The 27,879-nt window shown below is 43.1% G+C and overlaps 1 protein-coding gene across 2 annotated transcripts in view; it reads left to right on the top strand.

Annotated features, from left to right (window-relative positions):
* The window catches only part of COLGALT2 (collagen beta(1-O)galactosyltransferase 2), a 96,990-nt gene extending 69,176 nt beyond the window's left edge, over positions 1 to 27,814 (top strand). For both annotated transcript variants that reach the window (XM_057507942.1, XM_036912568.2), the window contains exons 7-12: positions 4,324 to 4,400; positions 7,905 to 8,011; positions 15,348 to 15,480; positions 16,546 to 16,673; positions 19,780 to 19,986; positions 21,515 to 27,814. In XM_057507942.1, coding sequence (XP_057363925.1) covers positions 4,324 to 4,400; positions 7,905 to 8,011; positions 15,348 to 15,480; positions 16,546 to 16,673; positions 19,780 to 19,986; positions 21,515 to 21,791 — 929 coding nt within the window. In that variant the 3' untranslated portion in view covers positions 21,792 to 27,814. The remainder of the gene's footprint in view (positions 1 to 4,323; positions 4,401 to 7,904; positions 8,012 to 15,347; positions 15,481 to 16,545; positions 16,674 to 19,779; positions 19,987 to 21,514) is intronic.
* The last annotated feature ends 65 nt before the right edge of the window (positions 27,815 to 27,879 follow it).

The raw sequence follows: 27,879 nt of genomic DNA, 5'->3' as shown, positions 1-27,879 counted from the left end.
GAAATTCTTGATAAAACAAGCGGTGTTGTAATCCACGACAACATAGGAGGGGTTGTCCTAGACAGGAATGGATGCTTTGTCCACTCCAGGAGATGGGAATGCAGACCGTGTAGGTTCAGACGCAACTGCGTTTGGGGACTTGAAGTGGAAGAAAAAGATTGGTCTGATTTGACTTTGAATATTTTCTTTATGACATATGTAGTTCAGTCATCCACTCGAGAGAGATGTTCAAGATTTTAGGAAGGAAAATAGATTTCTCAGGGTGTGGGAAAGTTAATTTACTAGGGAAGTATAGTTGCATCATTTGGCAGTGTTAAGTGCCAATTTGACATCTGTGGTGGTAATTTTGAAGTTACTCAGTCAACACAATTGTGTGAATTTCTCTTGCAGTGTCCTTGGTGCTCAGTAGACAATTAGGTTTAACCAGGATTGAGGTTTTACCAAGCAAATCAATGGAAGGGAATCAAGAGTCTTTACAAAAGTTGGTGAGGGAGCTAGACCATGAAATCTAGGTTGGGCACCAATGGAAGGAAGGACAGGAAGGGTGTGATGGGTACAAACGAGAGAGCGGGTCACTGAAGGAATGACTGTTGGTAGTAAGGTCGGGGACCCAGCAGCCAGGTTGCTGAATGGATCAGCACGTTAATGCCATTTCTAAGCATGATGTCAGGGACAGCGAGACCATGAGCGAGTGACTGGAGTCATAAGTGGCTGAGGGGGCATGACTAGGAGGTAGAGAGTGCTAAAATAGGCTTCAGAAAGCTGTGGGTTTTGAGGGATGAGAGGAAAACACTTGGGAGTGGGCTGGGGGATATGAGAAAAACCAGCTTCCACTCTGACAGCTGAAAGGAAAGCCGTGTCCTCAAAAGAAAGCCAAGTTTTAGTTAACAAAAATACAAAGAGGCATTTAGCAAAAGTGAAGGGCCTGAAAATGTCAGGGAGTTGATGGATTGCAGACTGGAGTTTCAGAGACAGAGTGGGAGACCTTGGGTAGAGTGGGAGACGGGCCAGAACAACAATGGCTAACAATAAAAGCAGCGTGCCCATCACTCTGCATGTACTTGCTTGTTTAGTGCAATAGAAGCTGTACAGAAACCTTGGGGATGAGTGGTAGGAGGCTAGATCTTACAAAGGTGATAGAAGCAAGTGGGTTTTGAGGCCTGAGGAGATCGGTCTTGCAAATCAGAACATGACGTGACGGGAAATCGCTGGTGCCCATTCTCAGTAATGACATATTGAGGCAACAGAATGTCATTTAAAGATTATTAAGATTACGGATCTGAAGTCAGAAAGTCTACAACTGAGTTCCAGCTCTGACAGTCACTCACTGTTTGATCTCAGGCAAGTCTGCATCAGAGTTGGTCTCAATTTCTTCATTTATAAAAACAAACAATAAGAACAACAAAAAAGTGAGGATCCAGCAATTTACTGAATATGAAAGCATTGAACAAATTGTAAAGCACTTACATGCCTAGTGTAACTATTATGGTGGAGAACAGACCTGTGTTTCAGGAAGATTCTTTTAACAACAATGTGCATAATGAATTAAAATGTGGCAAGACTAAAAGACGTGAATGTTTAAAAATACTAAAACAGCCCAAACCTGGTGAGGACCTGAGCGCAGGTGGTGGCTGCAGCAATGGAAGAAGTTCAGAAGAAACTATCAAGAAGTGTTAGGACTGGTCCAAGCACAATCTCTCAAATGCCTTCCTGGCCATGTTCGGGTGGGTGTATTGTACACTAGATGGTGTGTGTGCCAGTGCAGACTACAGAATGTGCAACAAATGACAGTCACGCAGGAGCAAAGACTTAAGGAACTGAACTACTGTGAACCCAGCCAAGCTGCCTAAGGCCAGTGTGATGCCAAAGGCTACCAGAGACTAGGTTTGGGGGCAGGGTAGCATGGGAGTTACGAGTTTGGGTGCAGGAGTCAGGTTAACACATTCACATACCAGTCTTGTCAGCTGTATGACTTTGGACAAGTTGGTTAAACCTTTGTTTCTTTACCTGTAGAAATAAGGACACTCAGCCCTACCCCATGGTTCATTGTGGGAAGATTAAATAATGAGATTACATACATCAAGAGTGTAGCCCAGAGTTTAGTAAGATCTCTAGAACAATAGCTATTATTATTATTTCTAGATTTAGAAAGTATCCCGGAGCCAGTGAAGCACATTGTCCCGACTGGTGATGGAGTGCAGGAATATGTGTAGGGAGGGATCTAATCCAGACGGACTGGATAAATCGTGAACAACAGAGTCAGAAGTGACCGCAAGCAGAAGCTGGGCTATAACTACCTTCAAGTCTGATGTCAGCAAAGACACATCCCTTCTCCTCACATAGTAAGAGAAGAAGGAAGGTCTAACTGGTATCATATCTGTTTCTCCCTATGGCTTAGCTCTGCCTTCATTGACAAAACTGAGTATTGTTCCCATATTTTTTGCCCCATGGTAGCTTTCAAGAGCCAGCCACTTGTGGCTTTTTTGGGACTGTCTTGTGAACATGACTGCCGTGTTTGATGGGAGCAAAGTAGCTGAAAGCTCTGTCTTAGGCTGAAACATCAAAACCATGCAGGCCACATGAAAGCCAGAGAGGCCAACAGTGTGGAAAGGGCAACTCAAACTATCCCTTCCCAAGTCCAAGACCCAAGGAGGGAGGGCTAGGCAGCTCCTCAAACAACGTGATGAGCAGGGAGGAATTTGTATGACAAGTTTCTCTCTGTATATGGTGGACCCTCAATCAGTATTTGGTGACCTTAAGAGAAATTAATGAAGAGTAAGTAGGGTGGAGCTGAAAGGTCCAAAACATTCTGGGCTGCTAATGGAACTAGAAGCCCATGCACTGTGTACTCACAGAAATGTGGTTGGTGCTGAAGTAATGAGACCGATTCTGTGTTTATATTAGGAAACCTGTCTCACTGCCTTCTAGAATGCCACATCATTTGATCATAAATAAAACTGGATGTCATGGTTTTTCTTTAATATCCTGGTGCAGGGTAAGTTAAATAAATAATGTCCTCTGGACACTATCTCAGTTAGGATGGGTGAAGTTTTGCTGTGATATCAAACAGTACCAGTCCTCGTTGGTTTAATACAACTTATTTCTTGCTGCACAAAAGGCAGTGGCCCCAGTGTCTTCCCTGGGCAGCTGCCCTCCAGGTGTTGCACATCATTCTAGCGTGCATTGAATTTGTGGCTTCTCCAGTTCAACATATGCTGCTGTGATCACTGAGGTGGGGCTGAGACAAAGGTGGGAGGAGCTTTTGGCAAGGTGAGCAGCAGGAATTCACATGGTCATTACGAATTTCACTGGTGAGGAAGGGATTCCTCTCCAGTGCCTGGAATGAAGGAGAGTGGATATTGTTGATTGGTAGTATTGGCCATATCCAATAATTCTGCAAACAACTCAGTTACTAGCCATCATTTTAACTTTTCTTTGTATTATCCCTTTAAGGAGAACCAAATATGTACTTTCAATTTGTGCAATACCAAAAATCTTGAAGATCTTTTCAGGTTCTTTAATCAACATTGCTTCTAACCTTTAAAATACATAGTTTTTAAAGTAAGCTTTTTTAGGGGATCAAATAAAACTTTTATTACTTAATGAATGTGCAGTGTCCCTTCCATCTGAAAACTTCCTACTAACCCTGTACCAAGTTCTGGGATGTGGACTGGGCCTCAGAGGTGAGTTCATGTTAAATATGAAGGACCTTTTGCACACCTGTAGCTAAATTGGCCTGGATGGGATAAAAATAGCCCCAGACTTTGACCACATTTTATAGAAAAAGCATTATTCAGAAAAGGACTGGCCTATTTCTGAGCTCTTTCATCACCAGCCACAGTAAGTAATAGCTTAAAAGTTATTCAGTATTTACTATGTTAATTTGCTTTGGTGAATTCTCGCAGGTCTTATTTAAATTTTATAACACCCGAAGAGGTACTTATTATCCTGAGTTTACATAGGAAGAAACAGGCTCGGAGAGGCCACCTAACTGTTCCAGACCTTCACGGACCAAGGTTCGGACAAAGATCATCTGACTCCAGCCCCCTCACTCTTAACCATTACCCTAAACAGCCTTCTGAATCCTCTTAAAATAAGTCTTAAGGAAAATGTAGCAAATATTGCAATCTGCGTATAAACAAACCCTGAACATCAGGGTTTTTGCATAGCCACTCAGTCCTGGAGAACCACCGAGTCCTGGACATCCCTGAACCCCTGTCCTGGACATCCAGGTTGTGTTCCTAGGGATCAGGGGTGCAAATAGGATTCTGTTCGCTGAGCCTTTTACTGACAAAGTACGTGCATGTTTCTTGTGTCTTCCAGTTGACCATCCTCCGATGGAACCTTCCCAGTTTGTCTCAGTTGTGCCTAAGTATCCAGACAAGATGGGATTTGATGAGGTAGGAATGGTGTGTGTGCACGTGCATACATGCACACGGGCGCAGCATGCTTATGTGTTTATACTGGAAGCATATATTATATGTTTATGTGTTATGTAGACATATGCAAGCCTGAGCATACGTCTGAGAGCCAGTGAGACTGGCTTGGCTGCTGAAAAGCCACTAAGAGCCTGGGAAAAATACTTGGGGTTTGTGGTGCCTCTGTTTTCTTATTTTTAAAAAGGAGCCTCATGTAAAACTGAATTAATCATTGAGTCAGAAAGAAGTTACTATTTTTGTCATGAAAGTGAATTTGATATTTTCTAGGTGCAGATATTACCCTATTTTATTAACCTTTTTATCAAGATTCTAGGGCAGGGGATATATGTTTTAGGTATTAGAAGACTCGAACTTTTTCCTGAATGAATGGAAACCTTTCTGGCACACTCTGCTTTACTTTCTCTTGCTGTTCTTCCATGGAAAGAGGTGGAGGGCAGGGTTGAAAAAGAACTTGCTCTGAAACCTGCCTTTCAGCAGGCCAGAACTTTGTGATAGTGCTCTCAGGGCCATAATTAAAAAGCATTACTCACATAAAGAATGAAACGGAAATCTAAAGAAAGGCCTTTCTTGGTAATAGGCACAACAGATACTTGGCAGAGTATTGTGACTCCGAGTCAGTGAATCCTTTATGGGTCCCCCTGAGTCATGTAGCTTCTGATCAGTATTCAGGAGCTTGGTCATCTGGCAGCTAGGACAATACATCAGGACTCCACACACTGAGATGGAGGTTTTCCATGGTTCTAGATGTTATATGCCAAGGCTTGTGGTTCTGTGCTCAAGTAATACATGTCCTACAGTTTGACCGTCTTCAAGAAGTGCTGGGACTGGGAATTGGCATTTCTTCTATAGAAATGATGTGGAGTTGGACTCCAGGAACAGGAAGGAGTATTTTGTGAATATTAAGTGGAAAGCAATTAGCAGCTATTACATTATTTCCACAGAGGGCCGAAGAAGAGATGATTTTCAGTGTGGTAGAGAGGAATTAGACGAGAGTGTAAGTAGCCTTAAAAGCAATCCGGGCTGCAGAAAAGCCCTGGACCACACTGGACCAGCTTCCGCATACCACTACAGCTTTCCTGCTTCAGGAATCAGTTCTCCAGGTCAGAAAACCCAAGTGTCTTTACGCATGTTCATTGCTCCTTTTACAAACGCATTGTGATGAGGACGAAAGCAGAGCAAGTAAAATGGGACAGAACCAGGATCTTCCAGCTGTGGGCTCCCTTTGGATGTGGGACTAAGGACTGGGTCCCTCCCTCCTAGAAGCCTTCTGGAAATTCCAACTTTAGGAAATGCCTGAGGCACAGGGACTCTACTTTTCTAAGCCCTGGGAACCATCTCCCTGTCTGGAGCAGAGATAGGATGGCGAGAAAAGGGATTTTCAGGGGCCTTTTCAGCCTTCCCAGTACTCGGTGACCTTATTGCTGGTGTCTGGGTACATTTGGTGGTGTGACTCTTTCTCGGTCTGCTCTTCACCAAATATGAGCAAGCTTTTTTTTTCCTGTGTTTTCCCTGCAATGGCTACAGTTTTGTTGCACTGGGACTGGATTATTTAATAAAATTCTTCCAGACTGGAGGTCTCTGGCTTGAGGGGACTTTTTGTTGTATTTCTGTTGATTGATTGTCCTGTTTTGTTTTTGCTGTCCTGGAGTGACCTCAGATAGTTTCCTGTGTGCACATGAGGAAATGCACCTTCCTTTCCAGATGTGTAAAATGGGACGGGAGCATGGCCCGTCACAGCTTCTGGATGGGAGGGAAGTGAAATATAAAAGAACCCATGAAGTTATAAAGTCCCAAGTAACAAAACAAACAGAGTCACCACAGAAATGGTGCTTTTTAAAAAAAGTAATTACCCAGTTAGGTAAACAAAGGAGGTAATGAAATCATGATGCACCTAATCCACTTTGCCCTAAAGAGGACATCTTGGGACACACACATCACCCTCCACCCCAGCCATGTTTCTTTGCCCAGAGCTTTATAAATGGATGACAATGAGAATATTTTGTAAGGAAGCATTGAAATTTTAGGTAGGAGTGCTTTAGATCCAATAAAACACATAACATATTGATGATTATACTCAGAATGACTATGTGAACCAAAGCTTAGCTCCCCAGTAAATTCCCAGGCTGTTTATAAGATGTAGTGTCTTCTTTATTGTGGACATAGCACAAAGCTAACTTTATCATAAACCATGGATCACAGGCATTTTCATCTGTACTGTACTTGAGAGATGAGGTGGTTCAACTTCTTCTTTCTCCAAACGAGGGAAATGGACCCTGAAACGTTAAATATCTTCCTCAAAGTCATATAGACGGTTAGTCAGGAGGAAGCCAATATCATCTGACTTAATCCTGTAGGTTTCTCCTTTTCCACGCTCCCTGTCATCCGTATTTCTTGCTGGCAGCTAAAGTCTCTCTGTCTAGAGGACTAGTTTAATGTTCAAAAAGAATTTATTCCTGCTTGTAGCAAAAAGACCTTATTAAAACATGTATTTACCTGTAATAGCATTCATGAGATTAGATACTAGTGGGGCTCCTTAAATCTGGAAAAGCTGAGGACAGCCTCATTATCTGTGACTCCTCATTATCTGCATGTGTTGAGTACAGCCAGCAGCAACGAGGGGCCTGAGTGAGAGACTGCAGGTGGACTCCACCCTCATTTCAGGGGGAAATCTGAAGGCACATTTGGAGGGGGCTTTGTAGACCAGTAGGTGTCCTCTCTTTAATGTCTCCTTCAGATGCACATGATGTGGAAATTACGTCTTTCTACTTCTTGCCTCTTCAAAGGGCTACTCCCATCTTCTTTCAGAAAAAAATCTCATCTGTAAAGGAAGTGAAGAATCCTGGCAAAGAAGCTCCTAAAATTGAAACATTGATAATTCAGTTTGGAACCTCTGGAAACAAAAGGACTGTATTAGGACTATATTTTTCTGATTCTTTGAATGGCTTTAAATTTAAATTATAATAATGGCTAGTATTTAGTACCCATGAGATAAGACCAGTATTATCCCAGTTTTACAGATAAGGAAACTGAGGCATGGAACTGGCCCAAGGCAAACAACTCAGTAAATAAAAGACATAAATTTAGGTCAGCTGATAAATCTGACTCAGTTGCCAAGACACCTCCTACCCCTTAGTCTTGTATGTTTGGGGATTAATTCACCTCTGGCCTCCTGAAGAGTAACTTTTTGAACTTTCCTAACTCAAGAGCAGGGCAAATATGTCTATCAACAGTCATCAGAGTAACAAAGAATGGGGGAAGTCACTGCCAATGACTCAGTTTTGAAAGTAATTCTGGATTAATGTCATTGGACCTGTTATGAAATATAAAAAGATAGAAATCTTCACCATGATTTTTCCTATCTTTTCCACTCCTTATTCTAACAAAAAATTTGGTCTGTACATTTACTTTGCTTTTCAAACACCCTGATAATATAAGATTTGATAATCTCTTTTTTTCCCCCATTAGATTTTCATGATAAACCTCAAACGCAGAAAGGACAGGCGGGACCGGATGTTACGCACTCTGTACGAGCAGGAGATTGAGGTCAAGATTGTTGAGGCTGTGGATGGAAAGTGAGTTTGGTTTTTCCTTGAACCTTTGCAAGTGTGGTTGGAGTGGGGATCTGCCCTCTCTGACGGGTTGAGTCCTTAGTGGGAGGAATCTGAAGTCACTAGGTGACAGACACATTTATGGAACGGCCACGTGCAGCCTCTTTTGGGAAGAACTGTATGAATTATAGTAGCATGTAAGTTAATTTCACCATGCGGAGCAGGGAAATCCATTCACCGCCCAGCGATGTCTGGTCTTCGTTCTCTGAAGGTCACCCTGGAAGTGAGTGAGTTTCCCCTGTCTCTGGGATTTTTGCAAGGCTTTGATGGTTTCCAGTTTTCTCTAGTGTTTTGGAAAGAATGCGTTCAGAGTTGCATTCAGAGCCTGATTTAGAGCAAAGCTTCTAAACTTGGGTGACCTGAAGAAAATAAACGGAAAAAATGCATAAAGGTCTGTGTCTTCTGTTGCATGAAAGGCTTACCACAGGCTGCCTGGGCCGATCACTTTTCCCGGGAATAGGGCAGGAAAGTCACCCAAGGTACTTGGCTAGATTCAGTCAAGAGTTTTTGTTACTGTTGTTTTTATTTTGTTTTGCTTTGCTTTGCTTTGAATTGCCTTTTTATTTGACTCTCTATTTCAAGGCATAGATTTTTGTAAAACCTGCAGTTCCATGTTAAATGTTAGTTTGGAATATGAATGGTTGTAAGGAATATGCCTGGAATCCATTGTGGAAGCTCTTATAACTTCTTTAGAGAACCTTATCTGTTTTCTCAAAGTGGCCTGGACACCCACGTCAGAGTCCCAGGGGCTGCTGGTAAAGAGAGCAGCTTCCTGAGTCCCATCCTAGAACTGCTGAATTATGACCTATAGGGCTGGGGCAAGGAATCTGCATTTAAGAAGCCCTTAGGTGACTCTTAGGTAAGGTTGACACATAAAACATCCAGTCAAATTTGTCCCAGTAATTGCATGGAGCTTATTGATCCTAAAAAAAATTATTAATTGTTTATCTGAATTTTAAATTTGAGTGGACATTCTATGTTTTACTTGCTAAATCTGGCAACCCTATTCTTGGGTGCATTAGAGTTTGGGAAACACTGCTTCAAATATTCCTTAGGATTTTCTATATACAATCCCATTCTTAGGCCACATAAACCAGCGGACACTAGGTGAGCTGTGAGAGTTCTTTACATAATCTGGATACAAGTTTCTTGATATGTAATTTGCAGTTTTTTCTGCCACCCTATGGGCTGTCTTTTCACTTTCATGAAGGTGTCCATTGAAACACAAGTTTTTTATTTTGATGAAGTCTAATTGATATTTTTATTGTTGCTTGTGCTTTTGGTGTCGTATCTAAGAATCCATTGCCAAATCCAAGGCCAAGACTTATTTCTATGTTTTCTTATGAGGGTTTTATAGATTTCTCTCATATATATCTCTTCCACATTAGATCTTTGACCCATTTGGAGTTAGTTTTTATGTGGTGTGAAATAGGTGTCCAAATTCATTCTTTTGCACATGGTTATCTAGTTGTCTTTGCACCATTTGTTTAAGAAAACTATTCTTTCTTCCTTTGAATTGTCTCGGCACCCTCATAAAAAATCAGTTGGCCATAAATGTCAGGGTTTATTTCTGGACTCTCAATTCTGTTCTGTAATGTGTATGTCAGTCCTTATTCCAGTACCACACTGTCTTGATGACTGCAGATTTGTATGTAAGGAAGTATGAATCCCTCAACTTTGTTATTGTTTAGGCTAGTCTAGATCCCTTGCATTTCCATATGAATTTTTGCACCAGCTTGACATTTTCCACAAAAAGAAAGATGGCTGGGATTTTGATAGAAATTGCAAGTCGGGGGAGATCAACTGGGAGGGAGTATTTCTATCTTAACAATTTGTTTTCTGACTCATGATAATGGGTTATCTTTGCATTTAGTTAGATCTTCTTTAATTCTTTGAATGATGTTTTATAGTTTTCAGTGTACAAATCTTGTATTTATTTTGTTAAATTTATTCCTAAGTATTTTACTCTTTTTGATGCTATGATAAATGGAGTTGCTTTAGATTGCTCATTGTTAATTGTATAGGAAAACAACTGATTTTTGTGTTTTGACCTTGTATACTGAAACCATGCTGAACTCATTTATCAGTTCTAATAAGGTGTGTGTGTGAAGAAATTCCTTAGGATTTTCTATATACAAGACTGTCATCTGCAAATGTAGATAGTGTCACTTTATCTTACAATCTGAATATCATTTATTTATTTTGTTTGCCTAATTACCCTAGATTTGGCCAGATTCTCAAGTACCATGTTGAATATAAGTGATGCGAGTAGACATCCTTGTCTTATTCCTGATATTAGAGGGAAGTAGTCAGCCTCTTACCATTAAGTATTATATTAGCTATGGGGTTTCCACAGATGGACTTTATTGGAGGAAGCTGAAAAAGTTCCCTTTTCTTCCTATTTGGTTGAATGTTTTTATTGCAAAACAGTATGTCATCTTATACAGCCTGGGCTGCTCTGACACATTGCCCTAGACTAGGTGGCTTAACCAACATTATTTCTCACAGTTCTGGAGCCTAAGAAGCCCAAGAGCAGGGTGCCAGCATGTCTGGGTTCTTGGGAGAGACCTTCCTGCTTTACAGATTGCTCTCTTTCTGCTGTGCCCTCGCAGAGCAGAAAGCAGGAGGAGGAGAGAGGAAGCAAGCTCTCCCATGGCTCTTCTTGTAAGGGCACCAATCTCATTTACAAGCGTGCCACCCTCATGACCTACGACCCCACCTCCTATGACCATCAACATGTAAACTTGGGGGCCTTTAATTATTCAATCTATATACAATTGGATTTTGTCAAATGCTTTTTCGGTATCTTTTGAGATGACCATATGATTTTTGTCTGTTAATATGGTGTATTACATTGATGGCTTTCACATGTTAAACCAACCTTGCAATCCCATAATAAATCCCATCTGGTCATAGTGTAGAATCCCTTTTATATGTTGCTGTGCTTTGTTTTCTAGTATCTTTTTGAGAATTTCTGAGTTGATATTATTGAGGAATATTGGTCTTTCATTTTCTTGTGATGTCTTTTTCTGGTTTTGATATCAGGATAAAACTGGCTTCATAGAAATAAATTGGGTAGTGTTCCCTCCTCTTCTATTTTTTTGGAAGAGTTTGTGAAAGATTGCTATAAATTCTTTAAATGTTTGGCACACTTCCCCAGTGAAGCAATCTGGTCCTGGACCTTTTTAGTGGGAAATTTTTTTTTAACTACTAATTCAACCACTTTACTTGCTGTATGTGTTTTCAGAATTTCTATTTCTTCATGAGTCTGTGGTTTCTATCTTTCTAGCAATTTGTCCCTTTTATCTAGATTATCTAATTTGTTGGTGTACACTGTTCATTGCACTCTTCTTAATGCTTTTTATTTCCATAAAGTCAGTAAGGACCACCTCCTCTTACATTCTTCATTTTAATAATTGGAGTCCATTTTCTTTTTTCTTTGGTCAGTTTAATTATCAGTTTATCAATTTTGTTGATCTTTTCAAATAACCAACTTTCAGATTTATTGATTTTTTCTATTGTTTTTCTATTCCCTATTTCATGTATTTCCAACATAGTCTTTACTAGTTCCTTCCTTCTGCTTGCTTTGAGTTTAACTTGTTCCTCTTTTAGTTTCTTAAAATGTAAAAAATCAGATTTATTTGAGATGTTCTTTTTTTTAATATAGGCACTCAAAGCTGTAACTCTCCATCTAAGTATGCCATAAAGTGCATCCTATAAGTTTTGGTATGCTGTGTTTTCATTTTCACTCATCGCAAAATATTTTCTAATTTATTTTGTGATTTCTTCTTTGACCCATGGCTATTTAGGAGAGTGTTGCTTAATTTCACATATTTGCAAATTTTCCAAATTTCTTATAGCTGTTGATTTTTCAATTCATTTATTGTGATTGGAGAACATACCTTGTATGATTTTAATCCTTTTAAGTGTTGATTAAGCTTGATTATGGTATTTGGTGTTCATGGTCTAACATATGGTCTTTCTTAGAGAATTTTTCATGTGTACTTAAGAATGTATATTTTGCTGCTATTGGTGGAATGTTCTATAGATATTTGTTATGTCGAGTCGGTTTGCAGTATTGTTCAAGTGTTCTGTTTTCTTGTTGTTTTCCTGCAAAGTTGTTCTATCCATTATTGAAAGTCTCGCATGGTTATTGTTGAATTGTCTATTTCTCCTTTCAGTTCTGTCCATTTTTGCTTCATGTCTTTGCTCTGTTATAAGGTGCATATATATTTACAATGATGTCTTCCAAAAGATTGACTTTTCATCATTTTAAAATGTTTGTCTTTCTCTCTAGTAATTAATTTTGTCTAAAAGTTTATTTGTCACATATCAGTACAGTTGACCCTTTAACAGGGTGGGGGGTAGAGGTGGTGACTCCTACACATAATCTTTAAAATCTAACTATAACTTTTGACTCCCCCCAGAACTTGCCTACTAATAGCCTAGTGTTGACTGGAAGTCTTACTGATAATATAGTCAATTAACAAATATTTTGTGTGCTATATGTATTATACACTGTATTCTTACAATAAAGTAAGTTAAAGAAAAGAAAATGTTTTTTCAAATTGTAGCAAATCTCCAAAAATTTTTCTAATGTACTTATTGAAAAAAATCTGTGTGTAAGTGGACCCACTCAGTTCAAATACAGGCTCAACTGTATAGCTCCTCCAGTTATTTTGTGGTTGCTGGTTCCATGGTATATTATTTCTATCCCTTTATTTTAAACTTATTTGTATCTTTGAATCTAAAATCTGTCTCTTATGAACAGCAAATAGTTGGATCATGTTTCCAAAAACTCATTCTGCTAAGCTCTGCCTTTGATGGCAGGGTTTAATCCATTCACATTTAATGTAATTACTGATAAGGTAGGATTTATGCTTGCCATTTTAAATTTATTTTCTGTATGTCTTAGGAGGTCTTTTTTGTTCCTTTGTTCCTTCAATATTGCCTTCTTGTGTTAAAAAAATATTTTTTACCCTACTATTTAAAATCTTTCGTTGCTTCTTTTGCTATATATGTTTTTAGTTATTTCCTCAGTGATTGCCCTGGCAATTACAATAAAGATCCTAATTTATAATGTTCTAGTTCATATTAATACTAACTTCCTAGAAGAAAACATAATGGGTAAGATCCTTGACATCATTCTTGGTGATGATTTTTGTATTTGATACCAAAAGCCAAGGCAATAAGAAAATAAATAAACTAAAAGGCTTCTGCACAGCAAAGAAAACCATCAACAGAATGAAAAGGCAACCTACTAAATGGGAGAATATATTTGCAAATCCTATATCTGACAAGACATTAATTTCCAAAATATGTAAAGGACTCATACAACTCAGTAGCAACAAATCCCCAAACAATCCAACTTAAAAAATGGGCAGAGGATCTGAATAGACATTTTCTGAAAAAGTTTGGGAAATATTTTGTGGTCAACAGATACATGGAAAGGCACTCAACATAAAAAATAATGCAAATCAAAACCACAATGAGGTATCACCTCACATCTGTCAGAAAGGCTATTACCAAAATGACAAGGGCTAACAAGTGTTGCTGAGGAAGTGGAGCAGAGGAAACCCTTGTATATTGTTGCTAGAAAAGTAAATTGGTGCAGCCACTATGGAAAAGAGATGGAATTTCTTCAAAATATTAAAACTAGAACTGTGATATGCTCCAGCAATTCCATTCCTGGGCATTTATCTGAAGAAAATTAAAAAGCTAATTTGAAAAGAGATCTGCATTCCCAAGTTCATTTTAGCATTATTTACAATAGCCAAGACATGAAAGAAATCTAATGTCCATCAAAAGATAAACAGATAAAGAAAATGACATGTATAGAAACACAATGGAATATTATTCAGCCATAAAAAAGAAGGAAATCTTGACATCTGTGACAACATAGATGGACTTTGAGGGCATTACACTAAGTGAAATAAGTCAGAGAAGGAAAACTACCAAATGATCTCACTTACATGTGAAATTTAAGGAAAAGAAAAAGCCAAACTCAGATACAGAGAACAGACTGGTGGTTGCCAGAGGTGGGAGTTGGAGGGTGAGTGAAAAAAAGTAAGGTAGTTGAAAAGGTAAAAACTTTCAGTTATAAAATAAATACATTATGGGCTATAATGTAAAACATGGTGATAGTTAATATTTGTATTGTATATTTGAAAGTTGCTAAAATAGTAAATCTTAAAAGTTCTCATCATGAAAAAATTGTAACTGTGTGGTGGTAGGTGTTAACTAGACTTATTGTGGTGATCATTTCACAATATATACAAATACTAAATAAATCTTTATATAGTACATAAATATAATGTTATGTCAATTATATCTCAATAAAAGAAATACCAATGGAATACACAACTTAGCTCCTCTATAGATCCTTTCCCCATCTTTTGCTCTATTTTTGTCATACAAACTACATCTTTCTACATTATATGCCCTTTAACACTTATAATTCTTGCATTATGCAGCTATAGGTTAAGTCAGATAAGAAAAAAAGAGTTTAAACAGAAAACCACAATCATTTATACTGTCATTTATGTTTAGTTGTGCCCCTTATTTCTTTATGTGGGTTTGAGTTACTATCTAGTTTCCTTTCATGTCATCCTGAGGATTCCCTTTAGCATTTCTTATGGAGCAGATCTGCTAGTGAAAAGCTCTGTTTTTATCTGGGAAAATCTTAAGTTCTTCATTTTTGATGGATAGTTTGACTAGATATAGAGTTCTTGGTTGACAGTCTTTTTCTGCCGCTTTGAATATGTCAACCTGCTGCTCTGTGGCCTCCATGGTTTCTGATTAAAATCAGCTATCAATCTTATTGAGAGTATTTTCTATGGAGTAAGTCACTTCTTTCTTGCTGCTTAAAAGATTCTCTCTGCTATTTTTGTTTTTAACCCCCTTTTTTAAAATTTAGGTCCAAAGAAAAGACACACATATGCACATAATTCCTCTCCTCATTGCTTTCTGTTCTCATCCCTTCTAGTAGTTCAAGTTTCTATTAGCCACTATCCTTCATTAGGAAACTACTTTTTCAAAGTTGTCAAAAAAACGTATGATACTTAAAACTATGTTGGGCATTGTGTGGGATACACAATATATAACACAGCCTCTTGTCTTCACAATGCTCATAATGCTACATGACACATTAGCCCTGAGGAACTCCTAAGGATTGATGGGAAACCTAAAAGTCTTTCCAAGTGTGCATGAAAGTTCTAGGGGATGCAGAACTCTCTCTCTGTGGCTCCTTTGGGAGGGTATCCCAACTTGTTAATTTCCAGACATGTTCTCTGTCATGCAGGGCACTCAACACAAGCCAGCTGAAGGCCCTGAATATTGAAATGTTGCCTGGATATCGAGATCCCTACTCCTCCAGGCCTCTGACCAGGGGTGAAATCGGCTGCTTTCTTAGCCACTACTCTGTATGGAAAGAGGTACATAATGCTTTATTGAGATGTGCAGCTTTTTAATGAGGAGGAAAGAGCATGGGACTTTGTAGGTGAATCGGTAACTGTCTGGAAGTATGCTTGGAAATTGCTGCTGCCTTGTTTCTCCCTCTGACACAAGCCAGGAACAAACAAGGAGGATTGGTGCCACTTAGGATGATGACTGGAGAAAATACCCAGGTTCTGGAGGCTACACTCCTGCTGATACATTCTTGTCCTTGGTAGAAATGCCTTATATGTATCTAACATGTCATCATTTATTAAGTGATTCCCTACAGGAAGTCACACACAAGTTATGTGGGGGGGGGGTCAGGAGGGATGGAACCATTTTATCCAAGAGGAATTAATTAAATATTTTGTCTAGGTAAGAAGAGGCAGAGACAGGACTTAAACCCGTTTTACAGACAAGGCATTGACAGAGGTGGCATTGGAGTGTGGGGTTCTGATAAAGGGTCAGTCCCCACAAAAGAAAAATTCCCGAAAGAAGAGCCCCCTGGAATGCCTTCTCTCTTTGAATGATCGAGTCTATGCCTATTTTTAAATTTTCTTTAAATTTTAAATGAAATGAAACAGATATGTATAAAAGTATGTAGATCATAAAATATGGGCCACTGAAATTCCACAAACTGTACAATAAGCCCATGTTCTCCAGAACCTAGATCAAGAAACAGATTCCCAGCCCCCCAGAAGCATCCCTTCTGCATTTCCTTCTAGTCACCAGTCCCCAGAGGTAATCACCATCCTGAACTCCAGCAGCACAGAATGGTCTTGTCTACTTTTGTACTTTTGTTTTATATGAATGTAACCATGTAGTGTGTATAATTGCTCAACATCACGTTTGTGAGATTCATCTATAATGTTGCATCAAATTGCAGTACGCATATTTTCATTGCCATAAATATACCACAGTTGATCCACTCCACTGTTGATTGGCATTTGCTTAGATTCGTTATGAGCTATTACATATCGTGCTACTATACTCTAGGTTTTTTTAATACTTATTTATCTAATTAAAAAAAGAGGTATCAAACTTCCCACTGATGACCTTTACAGGTAATTGACCAAGAGCTGGAGAAGACCCTTGTCATTGAGGACGATGTGCGTTTTGAACATCAGTTTAAGAAGAAGCTGATGAAGCTGATGGAGGACATTGACCGGGCTCAGCTGGATTGGGAACTGATGTGAGTGACAAGACAAGCCTATCAGAGAGCACACAGGCACGCAGTCCTTTCCGGGGGCAGTCAGCACCATCTAGTAGGAGATGCAGTTCAAGCTTCCACTTGCCTGGTTTTCTCTCCATGAACATGCCCCAAAACAAGAAGTGAACAGAGGCTAGCCCCTAGTTTTTGCACATATAAACTCTGCAAGGTGAGAAAGACACCATGGGTGACTCTTGTGAGGCCTTCACATGGCCTGCAGACTAAGCACTCCATTCTGAGCATGGCCAAAATCGCACGCAAGAAGCAGCGAGGTCCAGGGAGGGAGTGTGAAGAGGGAGAAGGAGGCATTCATTCAAGGGCAGGTCCTGTGTCACACTTGAACCTCAGCTCCCAGGAGAGCAGGTTCCCCTGTGCACGCTCCTGCCATGGAGGATGCTGGAGGTCGGTGGAAGAGCTCCTCTGTGGGGAGGGGAAGCTGCCAGCACAGGGAGAATCCTGACAGGTAGGCTTGGTGCAGGGCCATAGGCTGTTGGCATTTCCAGCCACCAAGGGACAGCTGCTCGGCACTGACAAGGGGTTAATGCCTGTTGTCTGCTACCTCTGGGAGCTGAGTTCTGTCTCTCTCTTTCTTTTTAAGCCAAAATAACACTTTTTACTTCTCTCCAATGAGAAAGAAAGTTTCCAAGCATCATTCACTCCCCAGCTATGTGTCAAAGGCAATTTCATCAAATCAGAGCCTGTTCCTTTGGAGCGGCCGCAGCAGACAAGCTGTCCCTGCTCCTCCCAGCCACACAGGGAGATTTACCTGTGGGCCCTGCTGGAGTACTAGTTCCCTCAGATGTACCATTCTGAGCTCCAAAGAAACCTAGCAAGGGCCCAACTCACCCAGGAGAAATAGACCCAGGAATCAGTACTATGTTTTAAAAAGAGACTGGCTCCCTCTCAGATACCAGTCGTGTGATTAGATGCTTCGCGGTTCCTTCATCTCATTGTTCCTATAATCCCCCAGAAGTCACCACACGGCAGCCTTTCTGAATCTGGCTCTGCAACCTGGGGTTAAGGCCCCACAGGCGTGGAGGCTGGAAGCCACTTGATGCTCATATGACATGTGCAAGGCAACTTTCACTTAAGGCTCAGAATCACAGAGGACGTGACTGAGAGTGTCTAAGGCTTAGATTGGGACACATCCCTGGTCCCCTTGCAGTCTGGCTGGTGCGTTTCTCAGGACAAAGTACCAACAGATCCAAGAAAGAGCCATTGTCCTGAGAAAGATACAGGGAAAAGAAGAAGTTTTTGAAAATTAACAGACTGAGCAAGTCAAACTCTTCCTCCAGAATCTATTATATAATCTTCAAGAATTACAGTGGCTTCAAGTTTTTTACCTCTCACTTTCTAAAATGAAAAAGAAACAAATGTTACTTAAACTCAAAACATGAAGGCTGATAGCTGTCAAGGACTACTACATTAATGTTCCCCAGGAAAAGGAACATGTAAATGGGAAGAGTAGAACAAGCCATTAGAATCATCCAGGGCTTTGCTGTCCAATAACATGAGCCATATATCATTTAAAATTTTCTAGTGATTATATTAAAATGGTAAAAATAAATTAGGTCATAGGTTGGTCACAGGGATGGTAGTACAGCACAGAGAATACAGTTAATGATTCTGTAACATCTTACTGAGTTGATGGACAGTGACTGCGCTGGAGGGGGTGTGGGCTTGATAATATGGGTGAACGTTGAACCACTGTGTTGTGTACTGAAACCATCATAAGATTGTATATCAACGGTACTTTAATAAAAATAAAAAATTAAATTAAATTAGGTGAATTTGATTTCAATACTACATTTTATTTAACCTGACATATCCAAATATTATTTCAACATGTAACCAGTATTTGAGAACTATTAATGATAGTAGTCTACATTCTTTTTTTTTGTACTGTCTTCAAAATCCAGTGTGTATTTTATACTGTTAACACATCTAAATCCACACTGAATTTTCAACTGCTGAGGTGAAACTGTAGTTCTACCAAAAACAATACTTTTGTTTAATGGAAAAAAATATTTTACCCATCTTCAATTCTTAAGTTTAAATTAAAATTAAGTAGAATTAACAAATTGAGTACAAACTCAGTTTGTCAGTGCCCTAGACACATCTCAAGTGCTCAGTAGGAGTTTGCCTTCCACTTGCTACGTGAGAGAAATTAGATACATAAGAGGCTCTTTCATCTGAAGAGACAGCGGCCGGGAGGATGTATGCTTGACGTCCTCAGAAGAACTGAAAGTGGATATAGACTTGGTCCCCAAATCCTGGGACTTTGGCAAGAGGAACTTCTTGAATGTTGGAAGAGAGAGTTTTAGGGTGAAATAGAAGGAAGTAAGGTTTACCTAGCAGGCGTCTCCTCAACATGCTCTAGGCAAGAGGGAAAACAGGTTTCAGGCAGCAGTGATGGAGGCAACACAAGTCTGAGAGCAGACTACGGGGACGCGGGAATGGCTGAGGGCACATCTTGCGTTGCAGAAGTTGCTCATGGAGGACAGGGCGCACCTGGGTGCCCCTCCCAGAGCAGAGGGCTCGGGAGGACAAGTGGGCAGAGCTGGGTGAGTGGGAGGGGAGAGAGCCGGGCGGGTGCATGAAGACTCCCTTGGATTCCTGGGTCTTTTACCACAGACTGTTTCTTTTCTGTCCTGGTTTTACCACCAGCATTTGGAGAGCTGTGCAGAAAACACTGGAGGCTGAAACTCTGGGGACTTGAAAGCCACAAACAGGATTCTCAAATCTGGCCTTTTTTATCCCCTTCCAGCCTCTGAAAACACACAGCTGGAAATCCCATACTATCTTTGGGAAATGATCAGACAGACCTTATAATCTCTCTACATATTAACTTTCCAGCTGAAACAGTTTGCTAGGCAAGCAAATAGCTGAGATGTTGATAAGTGGGGCCAGGGAGCCCCGTAGGTGGCAGGTGACAGTCATGGTTGGTGAAGTGACGCACTCTGCGACATGACACATTTAATGTAAGGCTTGGTCCCAGCTTTTGCGAGTGTCTGCAAAGCTGTGCTCCATTCTCACGGATGTCCAATATTCAAAATGAAACTTTTCTCCTCCACCCATTTCCTTTTAGTTATATTGGTAGGAAGAGGATGCAAGTAAAGGAGCCAGAGAAAGCAGTGCCCAACGTGGTGAATCTGGTAGAAGCTGACTATTCCTACTGGACGCTGGGCTACGTCATCTCCCTAGAAGGAGCACAGAAGCTGGTGGGAGCGGATCCTTTTGGGAAGATGCTGCCAGTGGACGAGTTTCTGCCAATCATGTACAACAAACATCCCGTGTGAGTCGCACTGCACTGCCCACCTGTCCCCTGGGCAGAGCTTCTTTGTGAATTACACTACTTTGTTTCTGGGTAGTACTTGATCTTTCTAAAGATGCACTGCTTTCCTAAATGATCTTTCCATAATTCAGACCCAGAGAGGCTGACTTGAGTGACTACACCGTTTTACAGATGTGAAAGATGAGGCAGAAATGGCAAGTCTCTCATGGGGGTCCTCTTTAAACCCAGGGCATAATTTAACTAGGCATTTTCTGCTCAGTCTTCTCCATGTCTTTGACCTTATTTCCATAAACTCATACACCTCAAGGTGAAGGTCATTGTCCTAAGTACCTCAAAGTTTTGTTTCTTTCTTGGTCCACTGTGTGCGCCAGTTGTCCCCAGTCTTGCAGAGCTCACAGTCAGGTCAGGAACTCAGACGCATGAACAGTAATCGTAATGCAGTGATACCTGTGATCACAGGGAGAGCAGAGGTGGCCCCTGAGCAAGGCATCCATGGGAGAAAGCAGCGTGATGCTCAGGGTCCCCATACCTCAGGGCTTGCTCTGACCTAGCACCTATCAAAGACTATGGTAACTGATGGCTTACCTGTCAGTCTCTCCAGTAACCTGTGAATCCTGAGACAGAAACAGTCTTACATCTCTATGTCCTTAGAGCCTAGTCCAAACTCTATGTTAAAAATAGTTGCTCAATCAATCATTCCTAAATGCATTAATGGAGCAGGAGACCAGGTTCTAACTTCAACTCCTTCTCTCAGTTGCTGAGAGGGTCTATCTCCTCACTAGATGGTCATCATTTTAGCAGTTGAGAGTTCCTGTCCTGCCTGTTACTCATTTTGTGTCCTGTGCTCAGTAAGTACTTAAGTGTGCAAGAGCTCCTTGCCCTATTTTATGCAACATGTCAGACAATGACTTGATATCTGCATCCTGGCAGGCACATGGAGGCCAACCATCAGCCCCTTAACAGAAAGGAAATTAACACCTATGGTGCGCTCACGGACCTAGGAGCTGAGCACATGTTGCCGCATATAATCTGGAGCCCTGGGAGGGAGGCCAAGGCCTTCCTCTACTTTGTATTCACAGGGGGCTGGAATGCCAAGCCAAGCTGGCATGCCTTGAAGCCTCCACCGTTTCACTTATACCTTCATTGCCATCCACATCTCAACTGTCTTATTTATTAATCCAGGAACAGGGTGTTTTCTACAAAGGGATCACATGCATTTTCAACAAGGTGATCATTACGGTCCATCAGAATTTAATCTTAACTTTGGGAGGAAGACCTGAAATTAATCTCTGAAACCAGTCTATCCCAGTACAACAGAAATACCATGACCTTCCTCAGGTATTTGTTTAGATCCCCTGAAAGCTTTAAAATAAATTCTTTCACTATGTTTGTAGATTAAAGCTTTCCCCAAAAGACACAACTTAAAAAATAATTAAAATCCATGATAGTTTAAGAGACAGCAAGCAGGGCCCATCTGCTCTTCTCCCCTGCGCACCCCCTCACGTGCCTGTACACCTGTTGTTTTCAGAGCTGCGTACAAGGAGTATTACGAACCCAGGGACTTGAAAGCCTTCTCTGCAGAACCTTTGCTCATCTACCCCACACACTACACAGGCCAGCCGGGCTACCTGAGTGACACCGAGACCTCGACCATCTGGGACAACGAGACAGTGTCCACTGACTGGGACAGAACACATTCCTGGAAGTCCCGGAAGCAAGGCCATATCCACCGCAATGCCAAGAACACAGAGGCCCTGCCGCCGCCAACCTCCTTGGATACTCTGCCTTCGCGGGATGAGCTATGAAGGCCCCAGGGGGAGCCCACCTCTCCTTGGCTTTTCTGACAGGCTGTTCATCTTTTCCTCCAGTTCCTTTTAGCGGTCACAGTCGCTAGCCCAAGTGGTCTAATGTGATGGATCAAAATTAATATATTCTTGATGGGGAGGAAAATAGGCAAACTAAACCTGAATTTCCTAGCATGGCTAGAAGATGGGATTTATGGCGACCATCAAGATAAACTTCAATCCAGACCCAGTTCTTCAGTCCACTACCCATCTGGTATGGCTTCCCATAGTAAAGCTGCACAATATGGCTCAGCGAGGCAGCCAGCAGAAAGGCGGTCACCCCAACAGATGGGTGGACAAGGCAGCCAAGCCAAATGGACCGTATCGATTGGCCTTGAAGGCCCATTTTATGTCACAGATGTGACCTGAAAACTTGTGTAGTTATAGTTTGAAAAAACCAAATCATTTAAAATCAAATTAATTAGGGTGTTTGGTTGAAAGGATTCTGTCATGAGCCATATAGCAAGGTTGAGGTTTTCATCTGAGTCCTCCTCATCCACTCAGGATGGGTGTTTTCCTTTTTTTTTTCGGGATAGGTATTTGAGTTCGTCTGAGACTTGGCTTCTGACCATCATGGCAATGGGGACTCACATAAAGAGGAGTCAGTTGGCCACGTGGGTGTGGTGTAGGGGGTATCTGAGGGTTTGTGTAGCTCTTTGAGGAGAAAGGAACTCACGTTTTGGCCCCTTTTATTCTGGTCACTTGAGTGAGGATGCTGTATTTATGAAGATGAATGTAATATATAAGGGGTTAGGGTTGGTGTTTATGTCCTGGGGTGCATTTCTGCTGCGGCATGAGACGCTCCCCCCAACCCCCAAGCTTAGGAACAAACTGCAGGTGTTCGCTGCGAGTCGCTGCGGAGAGGCAGAGCACATTTTCAGGCCAGCAACCGTCCTTGTCTGGGTTTTTCATTCTATTTTGAATTATTTATTTTAGCAATAGTAAGGAAAACGTCTGCGGAATGAGGCAGAGAAATGTTTCTCAGGCTCTCACTGCCCCTTGAGGAGTGGACAGCGTGGGCACATGAGCCCAGTGACCTGGGTCGCCTGCATTTCCCAGCCTGACTCTCGCAGGGAGGCCTGTTGAGCGGGCGATTCGAACCACCTGGAAACGAACGATTCTCCATTTCAGGTGAGAGGCCTTGGTCAGAAACAGCGGGCTGATCGACTGGCTGAGGCCGACACACAGGGCAGCTCTCAGAGTCAGGATGCTGGGCAGACAACCTCTCCGCTTTCTTCATGGATTGATTTTCTATGAAATGCAGAGTTGGGCTACATCATCTCTTCCCACTGCACAATCGTGATCCTGAGGCATCTCGTGATGGCTTGCCTCAGGTTCATGTTCTCATGTCCACAAGCAGTAAAACATCGCCTCCAGAAATATCTCCCCCGCCACCACCACACACACACATGCCTTCGGGAGCTTCACGTTTTGGAGCAGCACCCACAGGTGGGGTTGCTGCTGGTACCAAGCTTAGTGCACCCCCAGGAGGGCCCCAAGCCACAGTACAGCAGGGCTGTTGCCTGCCTCAGAGCACAGGCGTCAGCCTTCCTTCTTGACTTACTGTTGATGATCTTTTATATCGACTAGTAAGCAAGGAGACTGGGGAAAGGGTCTCAGCCAACTTTAGATTTTGCTGCTTGTACATACCTGTCAGAGCGTGAGTCTCTTTTTTCTAGAAAAACAGAAAGCATTGGGAGCTAATGAAAATCCTTTAGGTGATACCTAAGTTTCCTTGGGTCTTTTGTATTTTGTTTGCATATATGAATGTGTGCAAGTGTGCATGGCTTTCACTTTTTTAACAGGGTGGGAGGTGGCTAAGGGTGCTGGGAGTATAGGAAGATTGAGTGGATTTTTGTGTGGTTTTGTTGAGTAGAGAACATTTTTTGCCTTTTTCCCTATCAGCTGGTCTGATGGGTTTACGAATTCTCATTCTTTAAAGACATTGGTCTTAAATTCTAGAATTTTTTATTAGGACTATTCTACTGTGAATCAAGTTCTAAGTGTCGCATTTGCTTCTCCCTCCTGAGGTCCAGAATCCCAAGCCATGTTCTATTGTGAACATGGTGAGCTACAGACCCGCATTTCTTTGCAAGTCATGTCTTTAGCTATGCAGGGGTTCCCTGACCTCATTTTCCTTCCTGCTTCCCCTCTGGTCCAAAGTCAGGACATGGGACCTTCGCAGTGTCAGAGGCCTTCACCTTGGGCTATGGCACCTGCTCTCTGCCTCTGGAAGCTAAACCCCATCCGGATCCCTCTCTGGATCTTGGGCTCCAAGGTGGGGTCTTCCAGACAGATGACCCCGACTTCAGCAGCGCTGGTGCTGCTGAGGGTGGACTGAGTGACTCTGTTTGCAGAGGGCATGCTGCTTGCCTTGGGTTCACCAGGATCTGCTGCAGGAACCTCAGAAAATAAGGGCCGGCCTCCAGCATTCTACACTGTCTGTCATGCCATGTCGTTTTAGGGAGGGGAAGTGGTAAACTACTTGCCTTCTAGAGCTCTTCGTGAAAAATTAAAAAAAAAAAAACTAGCTCAACTCTATGAATGTCATTCATTGTTTCATGCAACAGTGGTCCATGGCCAACACAGCTGCGACTTCCGGGTCTGCACTGACCAAGGATGTTGGAGGCCAGAGAGAACCATGCCTGCTACGTGATCTCTGTGGCAAACAGGAGAGGGTGGTCCCTGACTGTCCTGTCCAGGGGGCTGCTTCAGACTGCTGGCTGGAGGTGGGCAAGCTGAAAAGGAGTGCAGGCTACAGACAGATGAGTCCCCGGTGAGAGGGGTGGGAGGGAGGGTGCCTCTTGAATATTTGTGTGATACTGTCAGTCTGTCCAGTCATCAGAAGATACTGAGATGCTTGTCTGAGGTAAGGAGGGGAAAAAAGAGTCCATGTTGACCTCAGTGGCCCCTTGAATATCAGATCAGGCTTCCCCAGAGCCTCAAAAGCCAGGTGTGAGCACTGCCTTGTTTCGGGCCTTGTGCTGGGCACCGAGATGCTCCCCAGGCTACGAGAGGCCCCCTGCTGCTGTGGGGTCTGGGTCTAGTGGAGCCGCCATGCAAACAGGAAGGCTCAGGCCCCAGGAAACCTGGTTCTGCTGAGGAGGACTGTCAGGCAGCTTGCAGGGTAGGCAACAGTTATGTTGGTTTTGAGGATGTGAATGGGAGTTCAGAAGAGGGATGGGGTGGTGGTGGTGAACAGGAAGGCTTCCTAGGCCCCACAAAGGCCTGGGACTGTGGCTGGGTGGGCTGCGAGGGACCGGAGCTGCGAGGTGCGTGTTGGGTTCAAGCCAGGAAGCAACTCCCTCTCTGGGCTGTCTCAGCATGAACACAGAGGCCATTGCCTCTGGGGGAATTCGGGGTTGGGCAACCTTCCTGACAGACAATGTAGAGGTTTCCAGGAAAATGTCCGGTGTCGAAAACAAGTTCCCATTCAGCTACAAACTTGGAAATCTTTTCACTTAGGATTGGAAAAAGGCCCTCTAACTAATAACTGTCAAATAATTTGGAGTCTTCCCAGGGGGCTTCTACAATGTGCTTTTGAGATGTTCTCTCCGAGTAAACAGAGTGGAGAGAAATGATCCACGAGTGATCCCATGACTGGACGGAGGTAACTGAAGACAAAGGGACAGTTAAGGTGAGGCTGGTTATCTGGTGTGCAGAGAGCATGTCATGGGGGACACAGCCTGTCAACTAAGAGCAACAGCCTTGGAAATAATGATTATACTCTCATCTATTGTGATTTGTGGTGATGTGTATTGTTTCAGAGAGGACCTTGCTCCGCAGGACGTCCTGATTAAATGTGGCAGAAGGAGGAGGGCCGGGTGGAGAGAGGGGTGGCTTCTCCCCGTGAGGGGGCCTCTCTGTGAGCGGGCTGGTGGCAGCCCTAAGTCAGTGCTGGGCCACTAAGACAAGGAAAAAATGTCTGCCCAGTGGTGGCCAGTAAGTCCTTCTGTGCCTGCTTGGAAAAGAGAAATGACGGCGGCGGGTTTAGTGCATTGTATTGCAATAGATGACAGAGGGGACTCGGCCTCCTCCATTCGCATGCGCAGAACAAGAGGATGTGGCTTGAATTAGAGTTTAGGTAGCTTCCAGGAAGAAGTTGTTGGCAATAATGAACACGGAGTGGGATTCCAAGGCAAGTGGTGGAATGGGTGCATTAAGATTTCTTGTGGGGCAGGAGAATGGCTTGCTCCAGTTCTATGAATTTACCTAAAATGGCCTCTTTTTGCTTCTATGCATGGTTGTATTAAAACTTGAGATGATCTTTGCTCCTGTCACTCATGTGACAGCAGCTGGGCTGCTCGCAGCCCAAAGCCATCCTCCCATCTGCCCTCAAAATGGGTGGAGCGAGTGGAGAATCACCTCTGAGCATTGGTTTCTCTTTATTTTTAATTTACTGTGTTTATTTGTATGCCCCTCCCTATAGTTTCTTCAGCCTGGCTGCCTCTGGAATGAGTGTTTTAATAAAATCTCCATGTCGAAGCAATTCCGGGGCTTGCAGAGGGCCAGCTTCTCAGCCCCCACACGTGCAAAGGGGGCTCCTCTGGGCATTTCCTGTTCTGGGGGAGGGTGGACAGGCGCCCAGGCTCTTGCTCATGGGGAACTTGATTTGCAGAGTGGAACGACAGCCCTCTCTCTCCATTCTTCAGAGAAGCTGGAGAATCATCCACAATGAAGGGCTCTCTCCCGACTTTTCACTGCTTTGGAAACTGCCAGCATGGGTTGTGAAGACTTGAAGGGAGTATTAAGGGAGTTCCGACAGGGTGAAGGGAGGTAGCCATGGGCAGAGTGGGGTGTGAGGGGACCCACAAGGGCTGCAGCCTTTGGGAATTTGAAGGCAGAGGGAAGAGGTGGCCTCTGAGGCCCAGCACACAGGGCCCAGGAGAGAAGTGCAGGGACAGGGGGCTAAGAGACAAACGCAGGACTGTCAGTGGATAAAGTGAGGCTGCTGCACAGGCCAGAAAAGAAGGGAGGGAACCAGCAGAGAAAATAGAAGTAGGAGGGAGGCGTAGACTAGAGGTAGGAGGGAGGCGTAGAATGGAAGTGGCAGTGCTTAGTCCTGAAAGGGCCTGTTTTATTCTTGCAAACCTGCCACGACGGGAGAGACTGAGGCGCTGTTGGCTGAACTGCCTGCGAGGGAACTGGCCTAGTGCCCTGGGGCCTGTGGACCAGTAGCAGCTCCAGTGGGTCATGCATCTGAACCATCCCCACTGGGGCAGAAAGCCCCTTCATGCTGGAAAAGATACAGAGTCCAGGTGGCCACAGGGGAGGGAGGACCCAGGCGGGGAGCTTCTAGGAGGGTGTCTGTCCCTTCTAGGAGGGCATCCAGGAAGGTGGGGCCCTCTGGGAATCTCCACAGCCCTACAAGGTTCGGGCTCCAGAGGACACACCCCAGGGTCAGGGCAGCTTCCCACCAGCTTGTGGCCCGCAGCCCTGCTGGACGCGACTGGTCAGGGCCCTGCTGGCCTGCTCCTCTGTCGGGGAGCCTCCGCAGCCTGCAGCTGCAGAACAAGCTACAGGGCCTGGCTGCCCTCCAGCACTCTGAGTCAGTCTTTCTCCAAAGCAACAGCAGGCCAGACTTTCCCAGGGTGCTGAGGGTCTCACATCTGCACCCTGCGGCCACTCAGCTGGGGAAGGAGGTGGAGGGCTTCTGGGAAGACATGCCTCCCCTCGGGCCGGCAGCTCCCCCACAGTAACAGCAGGTAGCCCTTAAAGTGTGAGGCAAGGCGAGAAGTGCGTTCTCTCCTGGGCTGCGCACTTAAATGCTTCATGAGCCTCAAGGGGCAGGAACTATTGGCAATCCCTACTTTTCAGATGAAGCAAGAGCTCAGTGAGGTGAGCGGCCTAAGGTGGTGATGGCCTGTGAGTTGGACCTAGGCAGTCAGATCCCACCCACACTGAACGACACCCATCCAAAGCTTCTGGGGGACAGTGTCTTGTTTCTGTTTTCTCACTAATATCTAATGTTTCCATCCCTCTCTCTCTCTCTCTCTCTCTCTCTCTCTCTCTCTCTCTCTCTCTCTCTCACACACACACACACACACAC

This window comes from Manis pentadactyla, chromosome 9 (genome assembly GCF_030020395.1).
Source record: "Manis pentadactyla isolate mManPen7 chromosome 9, mManPen7.hap1, whole genome shotgun sequence".
Lineage (NCBI taxonomy): Eukaryota > Metazoa > Chordata > Mammalia > Pholidota > Manidae > Manis > Manis pentadactyla.
The sequence above is the reverse complement of the archived record's forward strand: the minus strand, read 5'-3'. Positions and strand labels throughout refer to the sequence as shown.